This window comes from Salvia splendens, chromosome 3 (assembly GCF_004379255.2).
Source record: "Salvia splendens isolate huo1 chromosome 3, SspV2, whole genome shotgun sequence".
Lineage (NCBI taxonomy): Eukaryota > Viridiplantae > Streptophyta > Magnoliopsida > Lamiales > Lamiaceae > Salvia > Salvia splendens.
In genome coordinates this window covers 11068141-11080491 of record NC_056034.1, presented here as the reverse complement: position 1 = coordinate 11080491, position 12351 = coordinate 11068141, and the positions used below count along the sequence as shown (strand labels likewise).

The 12351-nt window shown below is 41.9% G+C and overlaps 1 protein-coding gene across 1 annotated transcript; it reads right to left on the bottom strand.

The window, feature by feature from the left end:
- Positions 1–4261: 4261 nt before the first annotated feature.
- Positions 4262–5107, bottom strand: LOC121796555 (WAS/WASL-interacting protein family member 1-like). The gene has a single exon (XM_042195379.1). It carries the CDS (start codon positions 5105–5107, stop codon positions 4262–4264), a length of 846 nt encoding a protein of 281 aa, XP_042051313.1.
- Between the last annotated feature and the right edge of the window lie 7244 nt (positions 5108–12351).

The window sequence follows — 12351 nt, the reverse complement described above, 5'->3', positions numbered from 1 at the left end:
CCCGCTGCCCGAACCGCCCTCACCAGACGAGTATTGACCACTCGCCGTGTGCTTCGTGCGCTTCGAGGTCCAGCCCGTGCTGGACCGCACACCGCCGGCCCACCTTTCCTCGTCCTTGACGACCTCCCAAACATTGACATATTTGAATTGTTTGCTGGTGTCGTCGAAGTAGACCCGCAAAGCCGACCTCAGAATGTCGGCTCCCGTGGCTCTGCTGTGGTAATGAGCCGCTTCATTCTTGTGGATGGCGTAGCATCTTATATGTGCGGCGGCGAGACCCCTTCGGCTTAATCTTGTGGTTGGCCTCGGTGACCTTTTCCTAGAAGCACTTTCGGGGTTGTTGATTCCCGATGATGGGATCGTACGAGATGCTGATATAGGCGTTGTACACCGCCAGCGTTTCTTTGGGGCCGTACGGATGCCGGCCTAGATCCTCCTCCCCCTCCTTCTCCTCCTCCGCCTCCGCCATGGAGCTTCCATTGCCTCGGCCTCCTCCCCCGCCTCGGCCTTATTTCGGAGTGGGTTCAACGGAATAATCCTCCTGAATCTGGGATAATCCCTGCGAATACCGCAGGGCGGAGGGACGGACGTATGCATCCACGTCAAAATTGTGTGGTTGGTACCCCCGGCGTCGATGAACCGGAACCACCCAATGTGTTGTACATGCTCCCCCAGTCGCCGAACGCGTTGAGATCCCACCCGCCGGAGTTTCTGTCGCCGGACATTTTGTGATGAGATGTTAGATGAAAATTGGAGAGGAAATGTAGATGATTTGAGAAGAATAGATGTGTAGTTGTGTGTGAAATGAGGATGAATTAGGAGTATTTATAGAGTAAAAAAAATGAAAAACAGCTGTAAACGGTAATATTACTGTTTTTAATTTTTAATTTTTTTTATTTAAATCAAATTTTTTTAAAAAATGAATTATTGCGTCAGCGTGACGATGCCCACTCACGGGCCGGCGAGTGGGCGTCACGCATGGCGCCGGGGCGAGACGTCTCGCCATTCGTCACACGCGTGACGCGTTGCGGGTGGCCTTATGGGACTGATTGAATAGGAACCTATGGATGTGGGCTTTAAAGGACAGGATTTGGTACACTGTGCACGGAATAAGAGCCCACAAATAAAAAGAGGGCCCATAAAGCGTGTTCATACATGAACTTCTGATGGTCCCCCACCTCCCTTATGTTGGTTGCTATTGTGCGCTGCTAGTGGACACGCCGTTTCACCCGTCACCATTTAGAACAAGAACAGCCACGATCAACCAATAGCCGCCATTCAATTTCTCCATATTTTTCCTTCATTTTTTTTTATCGATTATGTAATTGAATCATTAAATTTACGCAACTTTTGTAGACGCGAAATTCAATAGAGCTGAGGGACGTCGACGGAAACAATTATAGTAGTCATATAAACGAAACTAAATGAAATGCATGATCTATTTACTCTGATGTGCTGCGGGACTTAATTTGAGCGACTGTATTTCTTCTCTCACCTACCGTCTCTCTCCCCTCAATCCATCTCTCCCTTCTCCATGTTTCTCCATCATCCATTCTCTCTCCTAACTTTCTTCTCGAATTCTCTCTTCCTGTTTCTTTGCTTTGCACCTTCAGATATTGAGAGCGCCTCTTCTCCAGTTTTTTTCCCATTTTTTTCACTTTCATTTTTTCCTTTTTCTGGTTTCCATGGTTTACCAGTGTATATTTATGATTCACTGCTTTTCAACAATACCCAGTATTTCTTCTCACTCCTTCAATATCCAATTGACCAATTCCTCATTTTTTCTGTAAATCTTGCTTCCTCTCAGTTTCAATTCATATTTTTTTCTGGTTTTGTTCGGGAATAATTCTCAATGAGTAAATTTTATAAATAAAATTACTTGATTAAATTTTGACATCCACCTACAGTTTCTCCAATTTTTCTATTTTCCGAAGAGAGCGTCCGGGTCGAAAACAGAGAAATGTTTAAAGAAATTAAGAGAGGGAGGAAGAGCACCGCCAAAAAACAAGGGAGAAATTACTGTTGGAAAATAATTGATGAGAAAGAAACAATTTGAGATAATTGATCTTACAGGAATAAAATAATAAAATACAACTAAATTTTCACCGGGAAAAATTATATAACGAAAATTTAATCTAGTACAAATCACAAAGGTGTTCACACTGCGCCGCCACTTCCCCTACGTGCCCACACTTCTTCAATCAAATCGGCCTGGAGAGTGGTATGTGATGTGGTCCTGCGCATATCAGCGAAACGTTGGATCAAATATTCATTGCTCCGTGGTACGCCCATCTATATGGGCGATGAGGCAACACCGTGAATTGTACTTGCGCCCTCTTCCGGTGCCCAGCGCTCTGCCGCAAATCCTTCATCTTCTATTATCATATTATGCAATATGATACATGCTAACATAATATTCGCGACATCATCTTCGTGTCAAACTCGTGTCGGGCACCGTATAATGGCCCACCGCGATTGGAGGACACCATAAGCCCGCTCAACATCCTTCCTAGCACCCTCTTGTTTGCGCGCAAAATATTGTTTCTTCGGTCCAACCGGTTGGCGGACAGTCTTGACGAATACGGGCCACTGCGGATATATCCCATCTGCCAAATAGTAGCCCCTACTGTACTGCGTGCCGTTGGCTACGAAGCTGATTTATGGACCCTCCCCCGGCACTCATCGTTGAAGAGCGGCGATGACTGAAGAACATTGATGTCGTTGTTCGAACCTGCCACACCGAAATACGCATGCCAGATCCGCAAACGATAGTCCGCAACGGCTTCCAAAATCATCGTTGGATGTTTGCTTTTGAATCCAGTAGTGAACTTGCCTTTCCATGCCACGGGGCAGTTCCTCCACTCCCAATGCATGCAATCGATGATTCCTAACATTCCTGGGAACCCGTGGATCGAACCGTGCATATCCAGCTGGCTCTGACACTCATCAGGGGTGGGCTTCCGTAGAAACTCCTCACCAAAAATTTCTCGGATCCCCTTACAAAATTGCCTAAGAACCGTGAGGCCAGTCGTCTCACCCATCTGTAGGTATTCATCGAACATATCGGCTGGTCCGGCGTAGGCAAGCTGCCGGAGTGCAGCGGTGCACTTCTGTTGCGTAGACAGCCCGATCCGGCCCGCGGCATCACGCCGGAGGGTGAAGCACCGGTAACGCTCCGCCAAATTCGTCGCTATATGGTTGAACAGCCGTAGCGACATCCTGAATCTCCGGCGAAATATATCGGGTGGATAATAGGGGTTATCCACAAAGTAATCAGCCATTAGACGCTGGTGCGCACCGACGTCGTCTCGTGGGATGGTCCGCCGATGAGTAATCGCACGAGGGATCGGAGCCTCCGCCTCCTCCGCCAAGCGCGCTGCATCCTCCTGTGCGGCCTGGTGTTGCACCTGTTGAATCAGAGCATTCCACGTGTCTCTCCACAAATTATCCATTTTTGACCACAAAGTCTAGTGAGAGAAATTTTTAGTGATGAAGAGTTGGAATGGTGTGAAAATAATGAATGGAATGGGGTGTATTTATAGGTGAATTAAATTGAATTCAAAAAAAAATCGCCGCCTATAGTCGCGCCGGGCACCGCTCCACTATAGGCGCCCCGCCTATCCGCCGCGTCCGCCCCGGAGTCTCTGCGTCCTCCCCCCGTCGCCGCATGCCCGTCCGCCGCCTACCGCCCCCACACTCCTCGTCCGCCCCGGGGGGCGGACAACACCTTCACTATAGACCGTCCCGGGACCGCCCCCGCCGGGGCTATAGGCGCGGCGGTTCCATAGTGGACACTCTAAGAGCATCCATCACGAGGAGGTGGACACTTCTAATAGCCCTATCACTTTTTTTTGTCCACAGCCACCTCTTATTTGTCTGCGCTCACAAAAAAAAGTGCCCGCAACAATAATGTACACTTTTTTTAAGGCACTTTTCATTTTATTTTATTTTTTGTATATTTTAATTCAATTCTAATTAAAATTATCGGAATGTAAATAATTAAAAAAAGTACTGGGACCAAATATTTGTTGTATTACGGAAACGGTAAAATTATACAACGAACATTTAAAAAAAATACAAATAAAAACTCTGCCACCGTCGGATTCCGCCTCCTCTTCTCCGCCGCCCCCGCTGCCGCTCGAACCCCCGGCGCTGCCCCAGCCCCAGACAACCCCAGTTGATCCTTGATCCGACACATGAGCGCGTAGTATATATCCTTGGTGATAGGGTCAGTCGCGATCTCGTAGAAACGACAGTTTTCTTACAGTTGTTTCATCAACTGCACATCAAGGTTCCTCTGCAAGACCTCGTGGGGACCAATGCCCATAGAGTGCGGTATAGGGGTGGGCTGCGAGATGCGCGAGGAACTTGCAGCCACTCTAGTGGCTCGGATAGAGGCATGTTGGACCGGAGGGCGTGGGCTCCTAGAGTGTATAGCGGATGGCTCTTCCGTTTGGGCGTCGTTGAGGTCGATTGATTGTGAGCCGCTGCCGCTGCTGTAGTCCCCGACTATATTGTGTCTAGTTCGCTTCGCCCCAGGACCTGTCCCCCTCTCCTCCACACAGATGGCCTTGAATTTAGGGCAGTTCTCGAGAACGAGATACTCCTCCCAGGAGTTGAACTTCGGCCAGCCTTCTGTGTTGAATTGGGACATAGACAGCGTCTTCACGTCGGCTTCGCTTCGGCCATCTCTGTTCCGGGTCACGCGGTTTGGCGCCTCTTGACTTGAACTCGTTGTATGCCAACAGGACGCGCTTCCAAAAGCTCGGTTCGGTATGCCCACTATGGGGTCCGATGTGTCGGCATCCCTCGCCACATCAATGGACTCCGCTTTGGTGTAGTGCGTGGACCGTTTACCGCCGGCCCCCGTTGCCTCGCTGCCCTCGCCACCGCCGCTGCCGCTACCGCCGCCGCTGCTTCCACCTGCCCCACCGAACCCGCCGACCCTCGTCAGAACGGGAGTATCCACACGGGCTGGCGGAGTATCCGGTAATCCTGGACTCAAACAACCCATCATCTGCTCTAGTGCGAATCTATCTGCATCGGTGAAAAGAGATTGGTTGGATTGGAAATGGGTCTCCGGTCGCGGTTGGTTAAGAGCGTCCATGCTGGGTCTATAATATCCAAATGCCGAGCGACCCAAATTCCTCTGAATAGGGGGAGTTTGACTCGATCACCACGGCTGGGAAGGAGGATAGTCGCCATATCCCGATTCGTCAGAGCCGGGTGATTCGTCGTTTCCACCGTGCATTTTTAGAGAGTGAAAATTTTGAGAGTGGATGAATGGATGGAGTGTGAAGATGTGTGTGGAGGAGTGGTATTTATAATAAAATTTTTGAAAATAATTAAAAAAAATGTCCAGCCTCTGCCGGTGCGCCTATCGGCGCGGCGAAGCACGCCCAGCGCGTCCTCGGCGCTTTCTGCCCCAAAAAATGCGTCCACCTCGGGGCGGACGCTTCCCACGCTATAGGTAGGCGCGATGACGGCGGTTCGGGGGCGGCCGCCCCGGTAGTGGATGCTCTAAAGAGAGAGAGTAATACACTTGGCGCTCACGGTCTCTCAAATTAAGTCATGCAGCATATCAATTATATATTCCTATAAATAAAATTAGATGACTAATAGGCACCGATAAAAATTGTCAAAATGAGACCCGTTGGAAGCACTCACGTAGTGGCAAATCTTGACCAATAATTACAAAGTTTTATGTAATTTGAGAACGTGAATTGCTAATAATTTTTTAAAAAAGGTTTTGATGCTGATCAAAGAAATTAATAATCAGATAATGCAATTAATGTTCAAATTTGGTACTAATAAGATGATAATTGATATACTAAGCGTTATTAATGAGCGATTCTCAACATCATCTATTTTATTTTTTATTTTTATTCAAGAGCACTAACATACCAATTCTCTCTCTATATATATATAATAAATACTACTAGAAAATATAATCAAATGCAAACTCTAAATATAGTACAAACTCCAAAGTATGATCTGCACCGTTGGAAAATATCAACAGATTATAAAATAATAGCGACAGAAAATATCAACACAGTGTCAACGGTTGATACTGTGTTGACATTGTATTGAAATTGTGTTGACATCAAAATCTTAAAATTTTACACTGTGTTGATATTGTGTTGACGTTGTGTTGATAATGTATTGAAAAGTTTGGAATTTTTACAATATATGAGTTTGAATTTTATCAATACCCACTGCTATTAGTATACGTATGTTTTGCACATGGTTTGCTGCAGAGCGATCTTCCACTTAATTTATAATCATTAACTCGTTTTACATGATGAGGATGTAAGCAAGTTATGTGTTTGAACGGTTAACCTCACCTTTTTATAATTTCCTCGTCTTACTTTTGTGTGCGACTTCTATTCTGATTTTGCGAGGTTGATTTGAAATTGGGAAATTAGATTTTTGGGGAATAGTGTTATTTTTTTGCAATAGATGATTTAATGTCAACAGTCAATACGAACAAATATAATAAAAGGGTATAGTATTACGTAAGAATTGTATTATTTTAGGATAAATGTGATCTTAAAAATTTGAGAATGAACTTCAATTCCAGGTCACCAAATTCATAAAAAAAAACAAAAATATCTGATAATCCAATGGCAAATTCTGGTTTCAGACATCATTCCAAAAAGTATGATTTGGAAGAGGATGAATGTCCTAAAGATGAACAGAAATGTGCAGCAAACTAGTCTATGATGGCATTCTTTTGGCAACTCCCTCACTATTCACTAATACGGAAGGACAATGCACAGGTATTTCTCTTGTTGATTGAAATGTTATCTATATCCAACATAAAGAAAATAATAATATTAATCTCATTATTCCAACATTTGAATTTTCACTAACTCAACTCTCTTCAAAACAAATATGCCTAAAGTGTATTTAATGCTCTGGATTATAACTTTAAAATTTACTAATAGGCAACCTCAAATTCAGGCACTAAGTTGTGGGATTCAAAACCATCAGCCACAGCCCTATACGCAGCCCATCCCATGCACCCTTCGCCCTTGCGTTAGAACATCTCCCTCCTTCAACCAATTTAAATCAAACTCATATTACTAGCAACAAATTAAACCAAATATTCATGAATTACAAAAATAATACATTCATCAGATTCTTTTAGTCCAAACCGGCAATCCTATGAGTTTGCTAAAAAGAATTTGCATATTTGTGTCTGATGTGTGATGTGTCACTTGTTGCTCCAAATGAAGGTGCCATTGGCCCATTGTTGTAAATAGATGAGCTCATTTTAAGTATTCGGGTAATCAATAGAGGTCCCCAAACCGAACCGAACCGAACCGAACCGTGACCGGAACCGTCGGCGGCTGTTCGAACCGTGACCGGAACCGCCGGGCCGGTTCAGGTTTCATTTTTTGACGAACAGTAACCGGCGGTTCGGCGGTTCCCGACAACTTTTCAGGCTACTTCCGACCTACCCATAGCCTTTTCAGAAACCGCCGGTTTTCGTCAGAAAACCGTTGATGAAACCGGCAGTTTTTGACGAAAAACCGGCAGTTCCGGCGGATTTTCAAATTTTTGATTTTTTTTTTATTTAATCACAAATTTCCCCTATAAATATATCTCATCCTCTTCATTTCTATTCACCCCATTCTTGTGTTAATATGAATTTCTCTTCTCAATCACAATTTCTCTATTCTCCATCCTCATTCTCTCAAGTTGTTTACTTTATTTGCGCTCATAATTTACTCACGTTAGTTGTTCACGTTATCATATTCACACAATCACACTACTCTCTATTCTCCACTTTCAATTTTCCATAAATGTCATGTCTTCATCTCGTCGTGGTGGTGACCGGGGCAAGGGAATTACCCAAAATCAAAGTGATACTCGTCGTCGACGTGCCCCTACTAGAGCACAAGTTGCGGAGGAGGTGGGAAGGCGAGCCGCTCTTCGAGCGCAAGTAAGTTCTAATATGTTTTTGTTTTTTGTTAATTCATGTTTATTAAATTCATAACTTCATTTTTTAAATCTATGTGTCTATGTGTTTTATTTTTGTGTTAGTATTTTTACTTAGTTGTATAATTTTCGTAGGAGGAAGAAGATCGAAATTCGGCCTTGTTACTTGCCATCGCCGACGACGACCAACAAGAGGGACATTCAAATTCGGCTTCGCATTTCAAATACGATGTGAATCTATCGTCGGACGAAGGCGATGATGGATCACATCAATTCCCCCCTTCTAGCGCCGGCCAAGTTGGCGAAAATGATGAGGAAGCCGATGCTCCTCCTGCTTCAGGACGACAAAAGAAGAAGATGCCACCAAAGTTGAAATCCGATATTTTCACCAAACATTACAAGAAGGTCCCGGTGGTAATTTTAAATCCTAATGATCCGACCACTACCGTGGAGACAAATGAGTTCAAAGCATATTGCAACTATTGGGATAAAGTCTATCCATTTGGAACCGGTGGGGGATATGGTACTCTCCATCACCATTTGAAGACAAAACACCCAGTGGAATATGGGCATACTAAGTCCCAAAGCCAAATAAACTTCCCTTCCGGCTCATCGTCTCAAACAGGTACGCCTCCATTAAAATATGATCCCAAAAATGTTACCGATGCTATGGTAAGATGGGCGGCAATGAAGCATTTGCCGTTTAATTTTTTTAATGACAAAAAATATGAAGTTACTATGCAAATCGCTTTTAATGTTGCTACAAAAAGAATTCCCCTCAACTGCTCAAAGATCTAACAATCGGCAGTTTTTTGATAAAAAAAGAGAAGTTGGAAAATTTCTATCTAACTTGGGGCACAAAGTTAATATTTGCTCCGATGTGTGGACGGATTCTTTCCAAAGAAATTCTTACATGGGAATTTCATGTCATTTTATAGACAATAGTTGGTCTTTAAATAAACGTTTAATTGGTTTTAGACAATTTCCTTCCCCACACACCGCACAAGCAATTGCATCCTTAATTATTCAAGTTTTGAATGATTATGAGTTATGCAACAAAATATTTTCGGTTGGTTTTGATAACGCAACCCCCAACACTGCAAGTATACCAGATTTAATTGTGGCTTGCTCCCCGGTGATAAGTGGTAAGTATTTTTACCAACGATGTATTTGTCATATTTTAAACTTATGTGTTCAAGATGCTTTGTCTTTATGGCAAAGACATATTCAACCTATTACAACAGTTGTATCCTTGATCCACTAGAAGCCTCAAATTGGCAAGACGTGGAAGAAGTATTGCCACTCGAAGAAAATAAGGTACACAACTTTTACTTTAGACGTGCCTACTAGATGGAACTCTACATATGATATGTTGCATTCTACATTAGAGCATATAGAATATTTGGTTGATTTTTATACAACTTTCCATGTTGATGATTTATATCTAACTTCTTCTTATTGGGATCAAAGCATGAGTTTATTTAAATTATTCAAAGGTTTTAGAAATGCCACCGTTGAGTTATCGGGTGTGTATTATTGCACATTCGTTCGTGTTTTAGAACATTGCATGTACATATCACTTGGGTTTAAAACTGCAATGAAAAATTCCGCAAATAATCTTGAATTAATGTGTGTTTTATATTACATGGTTGAAAAATGGCTCAAATATTTCAATGAGATCCCATCGGTTTTTTTGCTTGCAAAAGTTTTGGAGCCAAAATGGAAACTAGTTGGTACTTTAAAAATTTAGAATTTTATTACAACAATTTGGGTTCTGTTGATCTTGAACCACTCCGAGCTTTGCAATCGAATGACGAGGACGACGACAACTGCATAAACCTAGCCCAAATATTCCAAATAAACCTCCCCCACCTCCCAACCCTGCAAAGAAGTTTTGAGTTCGACTTGCGGGCTCTCTTTCACGATTACGAAGCCATGTACAACAGTACCCACCAAGTGAGACCTAGACCCCCCCGTCAAACACATAACTTTGGCTTCTTCCAAGTTGATGACCCCGACGCTCAATCTCAATTGGCGGACCTATACGGCTTCAGCAGCGGAGGAAGGACGGAAAATTCGGTAAGTGAGTTAGATTTATATTTTGACTCACACTTTTCATTCAATGAGGAAGAAGGAGGTCCCGTTCCCCAATAAATCGACGTCCTAGATTGGTGGGGATCACACGAGAAAGATTTTCTCATCCTTGCATCAATGGCCAAGGAGATCTTTTGGGTTCCGGCTTCCACTGTCGCCGTCGAGTCCGCCTTTAATGTTGGAGGCAACGTCTTGGACGACAAAAGAAGTAGACTCACCGGGCAAAACATGGAAGCCACCATGTTACTTGATGATTGGTGCTCTGCCGAAATTAGAGACCAAGAACCGGATTGAGACAATCAAGTAGTACAATCCGACCAAGACTACTTCCCCGACGAAGAAGAATAGACCAATTCCTCCGATCAAGGCAAATAGGTAAGTAAAGTAAGAGAACTATGTGGACTTTGATTTCAAAACGCAATTGAGCATTGAGGATACGTAGGCATCTGAACTTAAATTTTAAATTTAAGTTGAGCTCAAGTCCTTTTCCTTTATTTCTTTTTTCTCCCCTTTGTTTCGAATATGTAATTTGTAAATTGTAATCAAGACTTTAAGTCTTTTGTAATTTATAATTTTTAAGTTGTAATTTGTAAATTTTAAGTTGTATTTTGTAATTTTAAAGTTGTAATTTGTAATTTTGAAGTTGTAATTTGTATCAATAAAATTGCATTTGTACATCGCTTTATTCTAATTTTATTTATGCAAATATATTTACATTTTTTACTTGAATTACAAATTTACAATGTAAAAAAAATACTTTGAACCGCCGAATCGGACGAACCGGCCCGGAACCGGATAGGAGCCCGCTGTTCCGGCGGTTCACGTGAACCGCCGGTTCACGGTTCAGGAACTGGAACCACCGAACCTAGGACGGGCCGGTTCAGGTTCATGCTTTTTTTGAACCGGAACCGGCGGTTCCGAACCGTGGTGACGTCTAGTAATCAATTACTGAAGATAATAATTATTGCATATAAAGTTTTGGTGTATACTTTCACAAGATCTGCAAAAGATAAATAAATTCCACTTATATACGTAAAGGCTTATTAAAACTGCAATATCACGTGCCCAAAGATCGCCAACTAATATGGCTCCAAAAACTGCCATTTCAGGACCTACGCCTCAATTACAGCTGCCACTGCCATGATATAAATATCACGTGACCTACATATTTTACTCCCTCCGTCTCATAATAACTTTCACTCTTTTCCATTTCGATTTGTTCCACAATAATTGTCGCACTTCATTTTTACCATAAATAGTAAATACGTTTCATATTCCATTAACTCATTTCACTCACATTTTATTATAAAACCAATATAAAAAGTGGTTCCCACATTCCACTAACTTTTCAATTAACTTTTCTTTACATTTCTTAAAACTCATGCCCATAATAAGAGTGACAATTATTGTGAGACGGATGGAGTATTAATTACTATACTATACTCTATTAGTCATTAATAAAAATTTCATTAGTCTAATACAAATCCCATTCACTTTTGTTATAAATAATAAATAGGTTCAATATTTTATTATTTATTCAAGAGAAGTTCAGTTAGTTAAATGGGAAAGAGAATAAATTATGAGAGAATATTTTATATAAAGAAAATTAAAAGAATTGATTTTTTTTCAAAGAGAAAAACGACTCAGTTAATTTGAGACGTCCGTAAAAAAATATGAATCGATTTACTTAGGACGGATAAATTTTATGAAAATTTGATCCATATTACACTAAATTTTCAACTCCCATTTCATAAAAGCCATGCAAAAAAATAGCTATTATTACTATAAATTAGTCTGTTATTCTTAATTTATTACTCATTTTTTATCATTTTTTCTCTTACTTTATCCACGTTTTATTTCCCTCTAATACTTTATTAAATTTACCTCTTTTTCTCTATGTCTCTATTACGGACTCAATATTCCACATCGGCCGTACGAGTAACCGTGTGGGGCATATAGACCAAATTGACTCTCTCTCCTAACAGACTTGTCTTTTGAGATGAGTTCTCCTATTTGATTTGGTCTGTAACACTCTGATCACATCTTCGCGTGCCCATTTAAACATGAATGAACGTGGGTGAAAAAAAATAACGTAATATAATCCTATTTTTTATATACTATAGTACTCCATTGATGGAACGCACAGTCTAAAAGTGAAATGAGATCACGACAATGAACATACTACATTCGTCCCTGAAAATTTGTCTCATTTTATCATTTTCGACCGTCCCCCAAAATTTGTCCTATTTCACTTTTTACCATTTTTGGTAATGGACCTCTTATTCCACTAACTCATTCATACTCACATTTTAT

Excerpts from the sequence above, each read along its gene's own strand:
- LOC121796555 (XM_042195379.1), bottom strand. The coding sequence starts at position 5,107 with ATGGACGCTCTTAACCAACCGCGACCGGAGACCCATTTCCAATCCAAC.